The 20,672-nt window shown below is 42.4% G+C and overlaps 1 protein-coding gene across 1 annotated transcript; it reads right to left on the bottom strand.

Annotated features, from left to right (window-relative positions):
* Nucleotides 1–17,841: 17,841 nt before the first annotated feature.
* Nucleotides 17,842–20,307, bottom strand: LOC144827513 (uncharacterized). The gene is made up of 2 exons (XM_078685794.1): nucleotides 20,239–20,307; nucleotides 17,842–19,975 (listed from the first exon to the last, which is right to left on the bottom strand). Exon 2 carries the CDS (start codon nucleotides 19,120–19,122, stop codon nucleotides 18,157–18,159), a length of 966 nt encoding a protein of 321 aa, XP_078541920.1. The 5' UTR covers nucleotides 19,123–19,975; nucleotides 20,239–20,307; the 3' UTR covers nucleotides 17,842–18,156.
* Nucleotides 20,308–20,672: the final 365 nt, after the last annotated feature.

Raw genomic sequence — 20,672 nt, 5'->3', positions numbered from 1 at the left:
TGTATAATGAAATTTTCTCAATAAAGGTTTTTAAAAGAAAACATGGTAGTAGTATATACATTGGTAAAGTTTTTAATAATAGTGACTGTTTTAGAATCATTAAAAGGCAAGTGAAATAAAGCAGACCAATTACATGAAGGGTAAAAGGTATAATACGAAGGAACGCAGTAAAGATAAATGGTCAAGGGCTGTTGTGTTTTCTATTCCTGCAACATAAAGTGATCGATAAGAATCTCATATTCAGGCGTATCGGCGACTAAGACAGCAGGTCGACCCTCTTTTGCTCAACGGCTCCGTCATGGGACGAAGAAACGCTCTTTTTCTCGAAAAAAGAATATATTTTACTTGCAGGACAGTTGTAAAATTTCCGGGAAAGTACATTAGCCTGGAACATTATAACATATATTTAAGAAAAAATAATGTTCGGAAGTAATGAAAAGCGTAATTTTTAGGTCATATGACCAAGCCTTTCATCATTACAATAAGAAAAGTAAAATGAACCAATGAAAAGTTTTATTAACAAGTCACATGACTTGTTATGCTTACGTTACGCGCTGCGCGCCCCGGATGACTTCCGGATGCGCTAACGCGGCGCGTCATATGACGCATTACGCGACAACGCAGGTACAGAATATAGTCAAAATGTCTCCACCAACCAGCGGTCGGAACACAACCCCTTTCAGCAGGCTAAATAGTTCTGTTAAATGACAACAGAAGGGACAGGCAACAAGAACCATCAGTCAAAGAGGGGAGAGCTAGTTCTTCTCTACCGGGTTACATTGGGGCGCTACCGGAACTGATCGAATTGGTAGTCTACAGTGTTTCTGGATGTTTCAGACTGAAGCTGGGGTTAGCATGAGAGCAGCACCATTTCGTAGCTCCGTCGTGGTCATTCCGCAACCAATCATGGCAGCCGTTCTTTATCGTTATTTTGGGCGGGGTGGGTGGCGGAGCCGAGCTGTTTTGCAGCCATCATTGTGTGGAGTTCAGTTCATCTCACTAGTTTTGTATTTGTCATGAGGGGTTGTTCCTAATGTTTCTATTTTAGCGAGGTCAAAAAGAGATCCCATTAGTGGCCTACTGATTTTGCTCGATTCCTTTTCTTTTTTTTTTACACGATTTTTCGTTATCTGCAAAGACTAAACAGAGTATTGCGACTCTGTGTTTGTTTGTAAATAGAGAATGAACCAAAGAGAACTAATTCTAAAACAGTAAATACTTGGATAACAATGAATCAAATGGAGAGAGAAGCAGGCACGACGGATTACAATGGGGGCAAAGACCTGCGTTAACTACCTTTCACTATCTGCAAAGAGAGAGTACTCCTAATAGAAATGAGGGGGGGGGGCACCATTCAAAGCAGATCAGTGTGCATAAACACGAAAATGTTTTCACTTACCACGTACTTGACATTCGACAGCTTATGATATTTGCTATTAAAAAACCATTGAAATTCACTGAAAAAACCATAGGTTATAGACCATATATAGTTAGGAATTAGCATTTACAAAACCTTGAAAATTCACTGAAAAAACCATAGGTTATAGACCATATATAGTTAGGAATTAGCATTTAAAAAACCTTATTTTACTCACACAAAACCATTGAAATTCCATATATAGTTAGTTGCACTAACTATATATCGCGCACCTGCAATCCACTGCTGATCATGTCACATATTACATCATTCATGACATGGTCAGTGACATCACTGATGACATCACTGATGACATCTCAAATGACATCACTGATGACATCACTGATGACATCTCATTTGACATCATTCTTGTGCTAATACGATAAACCTCTTCAGACTCTAATATAACCTTAGATACACTCAGTGTATACAGACACTCACACACTTCCACTCATCCATGGAGTTACTCACACACCCAGTCAGTCATGCAAAGAAACAATCTCATCTCCATTTCTTCAACTATACAGTTAAACACACCTTACTTATTGAAACATATACTAACACATATTTACTCTCTTATACAATCCCTGATACAAGTTCACAATGATCGATACAACCACTCACTCATTCGGTGGCTCTCATGCACAGTTATTTATATATGCCAACTCTCACATGTACTGTGTTTTACATATGTACTTACTATGACATGTAGCATTGAGATATCCATTCACTCATCAATACACTCATGCACACAGTCAACTGCCCATGTAGCTGTTTCCACATGCACTCTTGAACTCATACACCTAGTGAATAAACTGTTCACACATCTATGCATAGAGTCACACACCTTCCAGCCACCCCCACACAAACTCAATCTCCCATAGAAATACTTGGGCAAGCAATTAATAACACATATAGCCTCTCGTATAGCTAATGATCAACACATGCAGCAGTTTACAGAACAACAGACATAATGATGCACAAATTAAGACAGTTTAGTCACTAACCCATGCATTCAGTGAGACACATTTAATCACTCACTCATACAGTCAGTCACGCACCTACTAAATCCTTCATCCAGACACTTATACATCCACTCATTCTTCAATATGTAAGATATATTTTAACTTTACAGAAACATACAGTCACTGGATGTTGTCATCAGTGATGTCATCAGTGATGTCATTTGAGATGTCATCAGTGATGTCATCAGTGATGTCACTGACCATGTCATGAATGATGTAATATGTGACATGATCAGCAGTGGATTGCAGGTGCGCGATATATAGTTAGTGCAACTAACTATATATGGAATTTCAATGGTTTTGTGTGAGTAAAATAAGGTTTTTTAAATGCTAATTCCTAACTATATATGGTCTATAACCTATGTTTTTTTCAGTGAATATATATATATATCAAACGTGCAAACCAATAGTTCTTGCACGTTACAGACTCTGCTCTTCCGTGTCGCTTTGTTCTCTTACAATGAATTTTATTATGTAGTACATGCGTTAAAGTAACTTGCTTGTAGGCACACTGCATAAGGGAGAATACATAATGGGCCAAGGATAAGACATTTCGGACAAGTGGAGAAGCTGTGAATCAATGCAGGTCTCATGCTGCCTAATCACTAGACCACATCTCTCCATTGCCTTCTCAGCACATGCTTTTATGTGATGAATTCAAAAACATGAACAATATTATTCATTCTTTATTTACGATGCCAGCGATGGGAGCCCCCATCAATCAACATGTGAATGTGAAGCAGTGCGGTAAGTCCACGGCATGCAGCAGCTAAGAGGTCACCTGCTATGTTAGCAACACATTTTGCAAGTCCTGGCGTTTTAGCCAAGAGCACTTTACATTCTGAGATTCTAGGGGCAACATGGCATTAACATTAGTTGATGACGTTTCGGTAGGCTGCATTAAAGTCTTTGTGGTTTGTCTCCTATTTGTTGAGGGCTGTTTCACAGGATGTGACCACATTCATTGTTATTAGGAGTTTAACTTGTTTATGATTAATTTTGGCACAGCAAATATTTCCAGGAGGATGATTAGAAAAATGAAGTAAGTTGGTGATTTTTCTTAAACATTCAGAATAATTACATTGGTTTAATGCTATTTCTGGACCTTTACATTGCACATAAGAGGTCGTTGCTGATGTTTATAACATTACACGTACCTACCAGCTACTTTCTACTTGTGATGAAGTGTCACTCTTAATGTGACACATATCACATTGTAATGTCACACATAGGTACACTAAAACATGAAAATGTCACACATGAGCATGCAGACAACTTGGCAGCTATGGCAGTAATAGCCACAAAACAAACAACATACATCGTTTTCTGTTTAAAACGGTTTCAGAACTAATATCTATGTGCGGAACACACACAGTGCACTTGAAAGATGCATGGCCCTTCAGTAAAAGCAATTACTGAAGCAGAGTTTAACCTCTTTTTGCAATAGAATGTAAATATCTTTAAATTGCAGTCGTTTTCTGGGGTTTTGCACATTGGAAGTAGAAGAGCCAGTTCTAACACCGCCTTAGATTACACTTTGACATGAAGAGCTTTCAGATCCAACTGAAGGCTGAAAAAGAGGACACTCGAAATAATAGTAGAATTCAGTTTCATACTTTATTGGCAAAACTGAGACAGATTCTGAAAGGTTTCTTTGCTTCCTAAAGCTGCTCGAATTTTATTTATGTTTAGTTCATTACTGCAAATTGGTCGTACATGTCCTGCAAACCAGAGTGCAGATTTATCATTCTTTCATGCAGTGTAATGCAGCAAGCTGACTTGCTGTGCCTTGTGAAAGGGCAGGAATGCGTCGTATTTATCATTATGTGGTGCTTCCCTAGCATTGGTGCAATTTTGGCTGCCTAGTCCCAACACAGGCACCATTGTGTCATGTTTCAAGGGTGCCTGCGATGTAGGCAGGATTGTTTTTGTGCAGGAAGGTGCTCTTTCTTGTACACAAATAATCATGAAAGCCATTTTCCTCTTTCTTCTGCAGCACATGTAGAAAGAGGAAAACACAAGGAGAAATAAAGATATTTCTCCTCAATACGCCTCACCTGGAGAGGCGTAGCATTTTGAAGCATTCCCATGTCTACCACTGATGGTGAATCTTAAAAGGCACCAAAATCCATGGGTGGATGCCTGGGAACACCCATGCTCCCCCCAAGGTACGCCTCCATGCCGCAGAGTTACAAAAGGCAGCGATTTGCACTGCCTTTTGCGTTACTCTAGGTTTAGCAAGCATGCAGTGCCACACAGGGTAGCCTAGTGTGGCTTGATAAATCTCACTTAGGTTTTGCGTCGCCCTTGCATCCCCTTGCGTGGGAAGGGCTAATCATATCCATGGTAAATATGGGCCTAGGTATTTTGCAGCATTTATGTGGGACGCCTTTAAGTTTAAGCAAGCACTTTTGAAGATGCATGCATCCTCACCATAGAGCGTGTTTAGTGCGCTAGTGAGCTTAGGACTTGAGTGAAGTGGATATTTTGATTGGTAGCAGAGATCAGTAAACCCCAGCTTTTAGAACAGCTATAAGGATAGCCATATTTGGGGAGCTTCAGCATGAAGGCATTTCCCCAATCCATCTTTGACAGTACAGATAACTGCTGGTTTGAAATCCTGATCATTGATAAAGTGTTTTCTGTTTTTGAAGTTAAGCTAAAACTGTGACACTTTATCAAAGCCTATTAACTTGTCCTCTTGTGTCCTCTTGAAAGAAACAGTGGGGATAGCTCCAGTGCAAGGATATGTCACGCATCAGGATAAATTATATTTTGCTTTTTAGGCGCCCCCCCCTCCAGAGTAACAAGACTTTGTTTAGGCCATGGCTGAAAATCTGCACACTTATGAAGTCCTGCTGTGATTAGATATGGCCAGGAGCAACTGCCAATGGCCAAAGCTTTTGCGAGAATTCTACCATCGCTGTTGGGATTTTCTCAGTGTGACATTCTAAGTGCAATGGATATGCCCACATATGGAACCTATTCTAAATGTGCACAGAACCCAAACTATAACTCATTGATTAGGCCTAAGTAGGTCAACACTGGTCTGGGTTACTGGTATTCCTATTCAGGGACGAACTGGCAATTCATGCTGATCTGTTCCTATGAGGACTGGTCTATTCTTTATTTTAATATGGCTGGTCTTTGACTGAAGTGGCATAATGAGTGAGCGACAATAGCATGGAAAGCTGCCTGTGCAATTGCTAAAGGTTAAGACTTTTGCAAGCCATCCCCTTTGAGTAAGGGGGGTTCTAGACATTTCATTATAAGGAGCGGAGAGATAGTGTATGAAGAGAAGAGGATAAGAAGACTTTTGGTCTAATGAGATTGAGCTTAAGGTAATGTTGTGCCATCCAGAGCTGGAAATTGTTGGACTCATGGGCCAACTCAGTAATGTCAACTTCAGATTTGATTTGAAGGATTACTTACACCTAGAGGTTCCATATAACGATTGAAGACTGTTGTCGAGAGGGTGGAGCTATGTGGAACCCTGAAAGTGGTGATTGTTTGTTTGGATAAGACAGAGATGTCCATTTTGAAAAACTGAATGTCCCCACATGTGTATGCGGCAAATTAAATCAATATCTCTGATACCACTTTATTCTGTGAGAGTGTCAAGCAGAACTTTGTGTGAAATACTGCCAACAGGTGTAGGAGAGTTAAGCAGGTCTTAACTTGATCTAGTAGAAACAGCACATTGTACAATATGTCAATAGTGACTGTGTTGGTGATACATTCCTGTGTGAAACCCAAGTAACCTTGGTCTGGGGCAGAGATCTTTATTTGTTTTTGTTCCAAGCTCTACAGAGGAAAATGTTTTAAAGACTAGCCCTCTCCAAATCTTTATGGAAAGGTAGGTTGGGGTTTCATAAGCTGAACTTATGAAACTATTTCGGGGTGTCTCCCACATAGTCTGTGATTCACAACTATTTTAATAATTGTGACATAGTAAATGCATCAAAAGAAAACACATTTTCTCAAAAAACCCTGTTTCCCAAAACTGGGGTGAAGTCAGCCCTTAACATCTCTGCTCTCCAAACCAACTGCACCTGCTGAGCTAATTAAGCTACTCTCCTTCAAAGCTATCATTTCTGTCTCTCAAACCCTTCTTGTTGCCTTGCTCCAACATCCAAGGTTCAAAGCATGCTGTTTGCGCTTTGTAAAAAATAATTAAAAAAGGGACTCTTCTCATTTTACCCTCTGTCACTTGGGGCTTTGCGCCAAAGCCGGACCATAAGCCGGCAAGCAAGGTATGCCCAGGGCCCAATGCTAGCAAGGAAAGTGGGCTACATTCCCCTTTTGGTAATTAACAAAACCATAACTGTGATGCAATGGACCCATCACAACTGTAGGCACCAGTGCTTCTGCTCCCGTCGAAGTATGATAGCTATGACCATTCAAAGCAAGCTGTCATCTCTGCCATTTATAGCTACAAAAGGGTCCCACAACTTTCCCCGGTGCTTGGAGCATCAGTCGTAGGCCCAAACTAGGTGGTCAGCTTTGTCTTTCCCCCCTCTCCCCCTAGCCATTGTTCCAAGCCCAAAGCAACACTGACACATAAAGGGTGCCCTGACACTTAATGCAAGGAAACTGAGACCCCTGACTCACTTTTCGGTTAAGACTGCACTAATTGAGATGCAGTGTGCCACTGAACCTCCTTTACTAATGGTAAGTTGACTGATTCCTCTGCCCTTTGTTAGGAAAAAAGCACCCTCATTTTGCCTGTATCCCTGCGCCGTCTCTCCAAAGCCCAAAGCTGAGTGCCTCTTTAGGAAGAAAAGAAACCTTGCCTCTTGACCCATCCCCAAGGACTTCTCTTGATAACCCCAATCTATCTTTCCTCCTCTGTGGTTCTCCCCTCTACCCATCTCCTGCATGATTTCTCAGAGGTTCCATGGATAAAGACACTGGGCTCTCCTCATCTGAGTGCCCAAAGATAGAAAACCTCTGGCCAAGGGACTATTTTTCATGATACTGTAATTTATTTGTGTGGATTGCATTGGTGCTAAATTAAGGGCCTTTACTTTTTTAGGATGTCATATCAGGTGGACACGCGGGTGCTAGAAAGAAGGAAATTGATTTAAATGTGTCTTGGAAGTATGTGTCATTGAACTCCCAAAAATCAACACGTTATTTTATTAGTCACTGGACATTTTGTTCTGGGGGGCTCCCTACAAAAACATGTAAAAGAAGAGCTGGTAATAATAAAATTGAACAATGCATTTTATCAAATCTGGCACTAATATAAGTTGTATTATCTTTATGGAAAAGGATGTAATTACAATTCTGCACTATACAAACACAGAATGTACTATGGTAGTGGGGACTGCGTACCCATACTACAATTTTATAATCTGTACCTGGATGTGAGAAACAGAGTGTGGTTACTGTGTAAAAAGCTAAAACAAAAAACAAAAACCCAGGTCATTCGACAGGGTCAGGAGCACAGGGATCAATTCCCTAGGATTCAGCAAGGTTAGCCCAAGACATTGAGACCTGCCTCAATGTGGTAGGGCTTGGGAATGGGGTTGAATGTACTTGCATTTTCTAACACAGAGAATGACAGATAACGAATAATATCTCCACAAGGCGAATGGTCATCGGGATGAGACAAAGTGGCCGGGAGTCAGCAAGACTATCCTGAGACATAACGATCAGCCTTAAAGTAGTATGGAGTAGTGTATTTTTCCCTATAATATGCCTGCATAACCCAAGACCAAACCTTTTGAATGAACATAGCTGGCAAAGACTGTAGTCTCCACTAGAATCAATCACCACACTGCTGGCTGCAGCCAGCCTTCAGAGGGGTTGCATTAGATGTCCAGGATTGGAAATGATACCTATTGCCTCCTATTGTTTTAGTTCAAAGGTCTCTGGCTGGAGTTGAGAGCAGAATTAATGAGTGGTGGCGGGATAGAGTGGGACAAGAACATAAAAAGGAGTTTGGAAGGAAAGTTAACTTGTGGAGTATATGTAAAAAGAGTTTTTCACAAAAATCTTAGGTCACAGAAGAGTTGAACTATGATCGAGAAAATTGAGAACTACCGTCAGAGCCATACTGCTATCCTATTCGAAAATATAAAAGCATGATAAGTCTCCTCCCACTACGTTGTCTCTTTTTTACCCTAGAATGTAATTCACTGCTAATAATGAAAGTGGACGTTGTTCTGGGAGAAAATAGTATAAGGTCAGGACGATGCCTCATTATGTAAACTAGAAAGACCAAGGGTCTCTGGGATACACAAAAAATACTGGGCATGCGTAGAGGGGTCAGGACAGTAGATTAAGAGGAGGCGAGCCCATTTGCTCTTGCGTTGCTTAGGCAGTAACCTACCACGCACTTCACATCTTGCCCTTGTTTGTACACGGTCCCCCTCTAGATGGGGACTGAGCTGCAACCCGACTAAGGCTTGCCTGTCTTTGAGAACCTTTGAGAGCCTGAGAGAGATTTAGGGCATGAGTCCCTGCTCAACTCTTGATTTCCTTTTGCCTAGCAGGAGTAGGTAAAGTCCGGGCTTTTTAAAGTGTGTGCAATTTCCACTCAGGTTGTCAGCCTTGATTACTCCCCCGCAGCCTTCCTCCTCCATGGGGTATATTGTTCAGCAATAGACAGTATTGAATAAATAAAACAAAATGGTGCAGGGCTACTGCTTTCATCACCAATTCCCATTCATGCCATTTTGCACGCACTGCATCCCCAAATGCAATGCAGTGCACGCAACAAAATTAGTTTGATTTATTTAAATGTTTACTTACCTGCAAACCTCCATTATCCATACATTACTAACCCCCACCCTGCCCCTCCCCCTCCCCACATCACCGCCCCGGCAGGTACTCCCCTACCGACCGCGGCTGCCTTTTGGCATCATTTTAGTAACTCAGCAGCATTTCTGTCTGGAGCCAGCCGCTGCATAGATTACTGGGCCTTATAGTAATTATAATTTGTGGATCCATTTCGCATATACCCGTTTCCATCTCACGAACATTTGCTGTATCTCATAACATGATAACCACACCTTGGTGGTCATCACAGATGACATGACAACACTTCCCATAAAGGCTCAAAACTAAAATAACTCCAGTTCAACCACACACCCTACACAATGTTGCTTGCTATTCATGAGGGTAAGCACTTCAACGCAAAAAACAGGGGTATGCTATGAAATGCTACAATACAATACAATACAAATGTCATGCACCCATGTCAAATGGGTTACTTTACACGTGGTCGTTCTAAACAAGTAGGAGTGACAGCCTTTGCCATGTTGAAATAATGCACGTTACACATAAGAAATGAGGCACCTGTGCGAACAAAGAGAAATTCTTTGCATTGAACAAATGCCAAAGCAAGACCATTTCTGGAAGAAAAGATTAAAATCTAAGGATATCAAACTGCATGCCTCTGACAGGAAAGCAGCTGTCAGAATAATTTTAAACAGATTGATGGGTTGAAAGCCTTGGGTGGAGGGGGTGCTGTGAAGAATCTCTGGTTGCCATTAAGAGCTTCAGGCTGATGGAGGCTGCCGCGTGTATTGCGCTGGTAAATCCCAGAGCTGTTTCAGTAATAGGATATTGTGAAATCGGACTGCTTGGAGCTATGCAATAACAGACGGGATAACCAATTCTGAAAAACTGCAAAATCAAACCTTAACCTGTTCTAAGCACATGATTACAGCACTTAAAAGATGTTAGAACCAAAGTTCGACACAGATCAATTGAATCGTATCAGTAAATGGAATTTAAAGGCACCTTTAGCCTCACAGTTTATTCTTTAGTCACTTTAATGCCTAAGTAAGCACCTCAATTGGCAAGGGTTTGAAATGGATTTGTTAAACAATTTATACCACCCAGTGTCTGCCATTTGTTTCATTTATCCCCAGTGAAGAGTGTAGTAGGAGCATTTTTGAGTAGATATTTTGGGAAAGGCATTGTGAAAATGTTTATATTTTTAAAAAGAATATTTATTATTGGCATGTAATTAAACTACTCGGTGCAATTGAACCGATGAGTCGTTGGAGGTATCTCACTTATATTTGTTCTTCTGGAGAGGAATTGGTAGTGGCGTTGTGCTAGTTGTTAACCCCTTCCATGCTGATGACGGCCCCCAGCCGTCATGCATCACGGTGGGCGTGTGCTGATGACGGCTGGGGGCCGTCATGAACCCGCCCACTCATTAAAACGGCCGCACAGGCGCAGAATCGCTGCCGCGCCCAAGGGGTTAATAGATTTGTGTGCTTGTGTATGCCTCTATATATGCTTGTTTTCTGTGCGATCTATACTGCCACGTTGTTTTGTAGTTAGAATGCATTTTGGTATACATAGTAATTACCAAAACAGACAGTGTCTATAACATAACATAACATAACATAGCATGTGTATTTGTAAAGTGCATGTATCACCCAAGGGTCTCATGGCGCTGAATAACAGATGTATATTGTTACCCAACTCAATGGTACTATAGTGTTCACACGTGTGCCAGTGTTGATTTAGAATTACTTTCCAGTGCAAAACATTTTTGAGTTTTAAAGTTCCCTAAAGTGGCACAAAGTAACCCTAGTTGCATTAAAGGGGTCTCTAATGGGCATTATACATGGTAGTTTCCATGTAACTACCCATGTTGTTTGACGCAAAGCCCTACTGTTGTATCTTCCTCTGGTAATAAGTCTCCAAAAGTAGGGAGTTTAGGTTAATCTTCCTTTACTTCAACTCCAACAGAACAAAGAATGCCTGCAATATTTTTCAACCCACAATATTTACGAAGAACACAGAACATGGAGTGCATCTAAAGATTTTTGGGACACATGTACGGCCGTTTTTAGCAGTTGCAAATGGGGAATTGGGCGTTTGTGACTGCTAAAGAGCCTTTTGCAATGTATTAACCATATTTTGTTAGTTGCTAACCTATTACCAACTTGCAAAATAGGGTTTGCGAGTCTGTATTAGAAAGGGGCATTTCAATTGCATCCCTTCCTAATAGTGAGTTGCAGGGGTATGTATGAATATTTTATGTCTTGAACGCGGTCGTAATAAGTAAATATTTTACTGAATCTGTGAAGGAGGAGGTAACCCATATACAAACGTGAATGTGGGCGTTAACATTTTTTTAAGAACAGGCAGTGGTCCCATGGACCTGAGCCTTCTCTTAAAAAATGAAAAGGAAACTTTTCATTTTTCTTTTTTAAATGCATCATGTTTTCCTTTAAGGAAAAATGGCTGCATTAAAAACAAAAATAGCTTTAATAAAAAAGCAATCAAAGAAATAGTGATCCATTGACCCCAGGAGGCCTCCATCCCTGTGATTATAGACTATTCCAAATGGGTCGCAAATTGCAATCTGCCTCATGAATATTGATGGGGCAGGTCAATTGCAACCCCATTGGGAACCGCAAACAGTGTCTGAGACACTGTTGTACATCGCATTTTGCACGTTCCTAATTGAAGGTTGCAACATTTTTCCTTTGTACATATGGCCATATGTCAATACATTCTATTATACTGGTCAATACTACACAAGTCCCTTCTTTTTTTTAGGTAGTAAAACGCTTTCTTGCCAAAATAAATCCACACAACAAAATATAAAATAAATTTTCACTAACAAATAAACATACATTTTTTTGGGTTTCTTAACAAATCTCCTTTTTGAGGTTTTAACTTCCCTTGAATCTTAAGACTAGGTGCAGCACTTAGGGTTGATGTGTTCTTTCTCAAGAGCATTTTCTTCACTTGAATGGTCCAAATCCATATATATGCACACTTGCAACATTCCCAATACATTCACCAGAACAATTTTCTAGAACCAATTCACTTCTTGGAGCTAGAACACTGTGATCTAACCACCTATGGTTGTTGGCAACTGTTTTCTTTACCTTGCTTTCACCAGTAATATTTCTTGCTAAAGCAAGGTGACTCAAATGCAACCCTTCACCATTGTCTAACGCAGCAGTGTTATTCATTACTTTTTTACTAATCTTTTATGTTCACTGAATTTGCTTTCTCCCTTTGTGGTTTTCTTGGCAGATTTCACAGGCACCCATTCAGCAGCACTTTACTTTAGTTGTTTCTTACCATGCTTACAATCATAATATAACTAATTTTTGCTTTGTGAATACATGAAACATGTCCTTACTTCCTGGATATCACACTCTACCATTTCTCTTTTCTTCATCCAACCTGGATTGACTTTAGAGTATCAAAAAACAACCAAGAGATATAGGGTCCTAGGGATATTTAAAGACCTGCCACAGTTCCAATCCCCAAATGTATTCAATAACAACAACAACCAGAACTGGGGGTCTTAAATCAGCAATGTGTACCTATTGCTTCGATCTGCTCTAAATAATGAGTCAGAAAGGGAGTCACTCGACACGAGAAAACAAAAGCAAACAGGGAGTAAACAAAGTGAGATCAAAGAGCAAATGCTAGGATTCCCATCAATGTATCGTAGTGATCAATCTTATCATTTGGTCATCCATCCATCAGGATGATGGGTCTCTTGATCATAGAGACTTGCTTTCATCCAAAGGAAATTAGCTCATGTGGATCAAACCAAATTGTATGTACACTCCTTCGAGCAACAACATGTGCTGACACCTGACAACCCATTTTCCACGTCAATCCGATGGTGGAAATGGTACATAGATGATGTGTTGGTTGTGTGGAGGGGACTGGAGATCATGAGTCCATTTTGCAGTTCCATTAATGGCTAAATACCAGGAACCTATATCTGAAATTCACTGTAGAGATCAATAAGGAAAGATTACCTTTCTTGGATCTGTCCATTTATGCCACTCCATCAGGGCTGGAGAGTGAACTGTACTGGAAGCCCATGGCATGCAATTCACTACAATACAACAAATTAGTGAAGGAGGGTCCGAGGGAAAGTTTAACGACCTAACAGGTAAATACCCCCAATATGACAACCTAAAGAACAAAGGTACCTGCCAGTCGGATAACGCCGAGGTGCTCAGAAAGCGCGCTAGAATAAGCAAAAACACCCAACAACCAGATAGATCAAACACATTGACTATCAACAATTGCTGGTTTAAGTCCTGTCAGACCACCCAAATGGCGGAGCCTCATCATGTAGGACACTCAGTCCATGGTTAGTCTGCAAACGCCCAGGTGTGTATTGGCAATGCATGACTGAGTCATGGTCTGAATACCGCAAATGTTAATGCAAGGTGGTACTGATCGGTGCAGTGCAAAAAAATATATACAAATAGTGCAGTGGCTAAAATGACTGTCAAGGCAAACAAAGACCTTTATTAGAGCTCACCTGGACGTCAGATTAAAAATAGTGTAATGACAGTGTAAAATAATCACTGTCCAGTTTGCTTGGTAAAAAACAAAAAATAATCAGGCCAACATGTTTCTGCCATACTGTGTAAATACACTGGCATTCATCAGGGCCAAGCTTACAAAAATGCTACTGCAGATTACACTACCAGATGTGTAGAAATAAGAAAATACAGTGATTAAATCAAAAAACCATATTGTGTGTAGATTAAGAGTGGTCGAACACGACCATCCTACCGCATCTTCTCGAATTGCTCATGGGATGCGGTTGGTCTTCCCTGTGGAAAGAGTCAAAAGGAGACCAAATACCAATTGAATAACTACGTGGCGCCTAGTAAAACATAGTCAAACTAACTTAAGTGAATATGCCCAAGGCACTGCGTGTTAATACTAAGCATAACTAGCAAACATCCCAGCAACCTCAGCCAGATCAATCACTCATGTTTGATGATCCATTCAGTGGTGCGAGAGATAACGTCACCACACAATTCTACTGTGTAAAATTTCAAAAACAACAATGGTATATGAATTTGACACTTACCCATCAATGTGTGGGAAGTAAGCCTCACCTCACCCGGCAACTGCTCGGAAAGATAAGGCCCCGCTCTAGACATGTAAATGAAGACAGTACCTTGATCAGTTCCCTGTCAAACCTACAGTACGCTGTACTGTCTACAAAACCCAATAAGTTTTCTAAATTGCCCACAAACACTCTCACCACGAAAGTCCAGATGACCGCATAAGGCGAATCAATTATAATGTAACCTCAATGCATTGCAAACAAATTGCTTAGTTGTATACCCATACTGTACATTGTGCAGCATCTGTATCTACTCAAACAATTAACTTTAATTCAATACATATACTACACTGCTGCGCAGCATCTGTACCTACTTAGCACAATTTCTCTTTAATCAACTTAAAAGAGAAAAAGAAAAAGAAAAAGAAAAAAGGGGGTAGGAGGCACAAGAATCAACCCCACATCTCAAACCTTGTCTAGCGTCAAGAAGACAGGACGCCTACTTCACCAGACTAAGAGTCCAAGCTAGACCACCAAACATCTAACCCACACAGAACACCAAACTCACCTGTCCGTCGGTACCTCACGGCGGGTTCACGAGCCGAAGGGGAGGCACCGACGGACCGGTTTGGTCCAGTTAAATACTGGCGCTAATGGGTTGAGAGTTCCCAGCTGGTGCGGGTCCCGTAGTCGCAGCGCACATGCGCTGTCGAGACACTACACGGCACATGCGCCTAAACGGCACAGGTGATAGTGCGCATGCGTGGCTGCAAGTCACTACCCCTGATGTAAACACTACCCGCATCGCGCGTCTGCATGTGGACGCATGCGCACAGCGGGTGCGCTCGTCTAAATCTCTCGCGGCACCTGTATTCAGGCTGCTCTAAACCGCATCACATATCTGGTGTTCGCGGGCGCCTCCTGGAAACACCAGAATCATACTAACCGGCTTCTCAGGCGCCGACTCACAATATCCAATGTGATGCAGACATGTTAGAAAATGTTAGCAACAACAGCATGTGTGCAGTCACTACTGCCTGAGCTAATAATAAAACTGACTACGTAAGTAGGAGGGGTATCGGTCAGCGCGAAGAAATTCGCAAATATGAACCCCACGCACCCAAAGTCTGACGCCTTTGATTAGGGAGGCACTGCTATGTACATGCGCTAGTTGTGTACTTCCCTATCGCTACAACTAGGTGTGCTAATCAGTATGAGACATCTATAGTAGTGCAGATGAAGACGCCCCTAGGGGTGGATGTAACCATGACCTTGGCCCAGCCAAACAATAGATGGAGCCCTCCCCAGAGAGTCCAGGCTGAACGTACTTTGAGGCTGGAGACTGCTTACAGGAAGCCTGGCTGGGCGCTATGTAAATGCCCAACCCAGTCAGACAGCCCCTTAGTAATATTGGAGTCTAATGAAACCTAGAGTGTGAGGGTAATTAAACAAACCCAGGCGCCCTCCCAACCTATAGAGGTGCACATTGCTAGTGGAGAAAGCTGCAAATGGCAGCTACCACTAGGAGGGTCTGAGTGTTCACTAAGATCACGATACCTGGAGGTGCACACTAAGTCCCCAACATAGGGACGGAAGAGTATCATCATGGCAAGTGGTGCACATACAGGTAGAAGAGCCCGGATAGGGTGTTCAGATAGAGAGCCACGGAATGTTGTCATTGAGTCCAATCACATCTGTTTTTAATTTGAAAATCCATCGCTGCTCTTTAACAAATAAAAAGTGCGAAACATCAGCGATGTGTGGTGGAATGTATGGCTGTTCGAGAACCACCCAAGTCAGATCCTCTGCTCTATGTTTTGCCTCAAGGAAATGATTTGTGAGGCCCGTAGATTGTTTCTTGCAGCGGATCGTACTTTTGTGTTCACTGATTCGGGCCTTGATGGCTCTCGTAGTATGCCCGACATATTGCTTCTTGCATGGGCACGTGATCAAATAGATGAGTTTTTCTGAGTTACAGTTCGTGTGTTTTGTGAGCCTCCATGGTCTCGTGGTCCCGATGTCGACCATTAGAGTCTTGCGTGTCTGTGGGCAGGCCGCACAGTTGCCACAAGGATAGTGGCCTTGTACTGGGATGGTATTCCAGAGGGTATTGGTGCACTGTTTCAATTCTCTCCGTGGTCTAGTGTGGACCAGACTGTCCCGGATTGATGGTCCCCTCTTAAATGCAAATAAAGGTCGAGGTATGGTGCCCGCCCCTGAGTTCAAGATCTTCCAGTGTCTGAGTATCGTCTTCTTCACCACATTGGAGGAAGTGGTAAAAGTCTGTACCATCGTCATTCGGTCTCTGGTGCTGTCAGACCTCTTATGTTGTAGAAGGGCCTCACGGTTGTTGTTAAAAGCCCTCTTGTGGGCTCTGCGTACAAGCTGATTCGGGTAGTGCCGGTCCCTCAAATTCGATGCCAACTCCGCTGCATGGTGTTCGTATAAATCGTTCGAAGAGCAATTTCTTCTGACCCTAAGGAATTGGCCGACAGGCAGATTCTCACGCAATGATTGCGGATGGAAACTCTGGAAAGATAATAAAGAGTTCCGTGCCATGGGTTTCTTGAAGAGTTCACTTCGTAGGCCTCCCTCTGCTGGAAAGATGTGAAGGTCAAGATAAGCTAGTCGGTCTTTGCTGCTCTCCATGGTGAACTTGAGAAACTGATTCCTTGTGTTCAGCCAAGCGTGGAAAGATGACACCTCAGCGGTCGTCCCTCTCCAAATCACGAGGATATCGTCAATATAACGTTTCCACAGTACCACCTGGTGGAAAAAGGGGTTACTGTGGTTCAGCACGTGATCTTGCTCGAATTGGTGCATATACAGATTGGCCAGGCTGGGTGCATAGACACTCCCCATTGAGGTCCCTGAAACCTGAAGATAAAGCTCATTCTGGTACTGGAAGAAGTTCTCCATCATGGCGATCCTGGCACATTCCATTATGAAGGATACTGGTGTTATTGTGTCTAGTTCTTTGGCCTCCAAAATGGTTCTGATACAGTCAAGTGTTTCCTGTTGAGGAATCGACGTATACAGGGACTCGACGTCAAAGCTTACCAACAGGTCAGTCTCCACGTCGAACTCTGCAGCTGAAAGCAATCTCAGCACATCCCCAGTGTCCTGTAGGTATGTCGGTGTCTCTCTCACTATTGGCTTAAGAAAAAAATCTACAAAGGTAGATAAAGGCTCGAGTAATGAGCCTATCCCCGAGATAATAGGTCGTCCAGGCGGTGGTCTCTGGGCCTTGTGTATCTTGGGAAGACAGTAGAAGTAAGGAGTTACCGGATGTGCTATTACTAGATACCTCGCCTCTTGGGGAGTGATCCAACCCTCTGATAATCCTTCTTCTACAAGACTCTTGATGTCATTCGAGACTCTCTGGGTGGGATCTGTTTGAAGACGCCGATAAGCCCTGGTGTCGTTCAGTTGTCTTTCGCATTCTGCCTGATAGATGTTGGTGTCTTGCAGGACAATAGCACCTCCCTTGTCCGCAGGCTTGACGGTCAGGGAGCTGTCATTTGCTAACGTGGACAGTGCTTGTTTCTCCAAGGAAGACAAGTTAACAAAGTTCTTCCGTTGTTGGGTATTGTTCATAACATCATGTGTCACTGCTTGCTCGAATGCTAGGACATTAGCTGGCACTTGCTGGTTCAGGGGTGTGAAGGTCGACTTAGGTTTGAGACCAGTGTTCAGTTCACCAGGACCAGATGGGTCGCCCGCTTCTGTAGTCAAGTCAGACTTTCTGAAGAAAAAATGCAACCGGATTTTCCTATAGAAACATTCCAGTTCACACATCATGTTGAACCGGTCACCGTCATAAGTGGGGACAAAACTCAGCCCTTTGTTCAATACCGCATTCTCAGTAGGTGTAACGGCCCTAGAACTCAGGTTCACTACGAGGTCGCAGTTCCTGACGTTGGTCCGGTCACGCTGCCGGTCTGCGGCGCCCAGTTGACAGTTTGCTGGCCTCTTCTTTTGCCGCGATTCCTGCCCCGGCCCTGCCATAAAAAAGACTGGTCATAATAAAATGCCGGATTAGGAGGGTACATGGGCATGGGATGACCCATTGGTGGAGGACCCATAGGTCCTTGATGGTAATTCCATGGGCCTGGAGGCCACCATTGTCCTGGATTCGGGTACTGTTGAGCTCCTCGGCCTCTGTTAGCTCTGCGCTGGAAACCTCTACCACGGGTGCTGAAATTAGGGCCTGCATTTGGATTTCCTTGATCGCTAGAGCCTGAATCCGAGCCCGAGGACGAGTAATTGGACCCGTATCTTCTCCCTTTGGAGTTAGTAGTTGGAGCTACATAAGTGTCACTCAAATAAGGGTAGGCTGATTCCATGGAAAAGCGCGCCAGATCTTTTTTAAACTTCTCTACTTTGTTGAGTAGGATGTTATCACGGTATTCCTTATTGGTCTTATTAGCCTCATCCAAGTTCTTTTTATAGATCACAGGTCTGATAGCTGCGTTGATTTGGCCCTCCAGAACCTGGATCTCTATCAGGAGTGCATCGGCTGTTTTTTTGGCTGTTTTAATTATTAATATCAACCAGTCGCGGGTGCACCGCCAAGCAATTAAAGCCCAATTCCTCACGAACTCTTTATCAGTAAGGAATAGTCGTGGTGCCGTGGTGACAATCAGACCCGACGGTGCACACTTGCCATGCAGATACTCGTTCATAATCACCCCGTGTAGAGAGATACGTGAGTGATTTTTCTTGAGATTCAACAGTTTAACCCAGTCATCTTCTGTCGTGGGGGTAGAAGTAGAGGGTAGATCGTCTAATATGCTAGGGTTATCATTAAGGATAGTGTTTAAATCCTCTTCATCGAATGCTAGACCACCAAACTCCTCCATGGTGAGAGAGAGTAGTGAGCAAAAAACTAAATAAAATAATTGGGTGAGCTATAGGACACCACTACACTTGCTGTGTGATGATAAGATATAGAAACAAGGACCCGCAGCCACAGCTGCTCAGTACAATACAACAAATTAGTGAAGGAGGGTCCGAGGGAAAGTTTAACGACCTAACAGGTAAATACCCCCAATATGACAACCTAAAGAACAAAGGTACCTGCCAGTCGGATAACGCCGAGGTGCTCAGAAAGCGCGCTAGAATAAGCAAAAACACCCAACAACCAGATAGATCAAACACATTGACTATCAACAATTGCTGGTTTAAGTCCTGTCAGACCACCCAAATGGCGGAGCCTCATCATGTAGGACACTCAGTCCATGGTTAGTCTGCAAACGCCCAGGTGTGTATTGGCAATGCATGACTGAGTCATGGTCTGAATACCGCAAATGTTAATGCAAGGTGGTACTGATCGGTGCAGTGCAAAAAAATATATACAAATAGTGCAGTGGCTAAAATGACTGTCAAGGCAAACAAAGACCTTTATTAGAGCTCACCTGGACGTCAGATTAAAAATAGTGTAATGACAGTGTAAAATAATCACTGTCCAGTTTGCTTGGTAAAAAACAAAAAATAATCAGGCCAACATGTTTCTGCCATACTGTGTAAATACACTGGCATTCATCAGGGCCAAGCTTACAAAAATGCTACTGCAGATTACACTACCAGATGTGTAGAAATAAGAAAATACAGTGATTAAATCAAAAAACCATATTGTGCGTAGATTAAGAGTGGTCGAACACGACCATCCTACCGCATCTTCTCGAATTGCTCATGGGATGCGGTTGGTCTTCCCTGTGGAAAGAGTCAAAAGGAGACCAAATACCAATTGAATAACTACGTGGCGCCTAGTAAAACATAGTCAAACTAACTTAAGTGAATATGCCCAAGGCACTGCGTGTTAATACTAAGCATAACTAGCAAACATCCCAGCAACCTCAGCCAGATCAATCACTCATGTTTGATGATCCATTCAGTGGTGCGAGAGATAACGTCACCACACAATTCTACTGTGTAAAATTTCAAAAACAACAATGGTATATGAATTTGACACTTACCCATCAATGTGTGGGAAGTAAGCCTCACCTCACCCGGCAACTGCTCGGAAAGATAAGGCCCCGCTCTAGACATGTAAATGAAGACAGTACCTTGATCAGTTCCCTGTCAAACCTACAGTACGCTGTACTGTCTACAAAACCCAATAAGTTTTCTAAATTGCCCACAAACACTCTCACCACGAAAGTCCAGATGACCGCATAAGGCGAATCAATTATAATGTAACCTCAATGCATTGCAAACAAATTGCTTAGTTGTATACCCATACTGTACATTGTGCAGCATCTGTATCTACTCAAACAATTAACTTTAATTCAATACATATACTACACTGCTGCGCAGCATCTGTACCTACTTAGCACAATTTCTCTTTAATCAACTTAAAAGAGAAAAAGAAAAAGAAAAAGAAAAAAGGGGGTAGGAGGCACAAGAGTCA

Source organism: Lissotriton helveticus, chromosome 4_1 (assembly GCF_964261635.1).
Source record: "Lissotriton helveticus chromosome 4_1, aLisHel1.1, whole genome shotgun sequence".
NCBI lineage: Eukaryota > Metazoa > Chordata > Amphibia > Caudata > Salamandridae > Lissotriton > Lissotriton helveticus.
The sequence above is the reverse complement of the archived record's forward strand: the minus strand, read 5'-3'. Positions and strand labels throughout refer to the sequence as shown.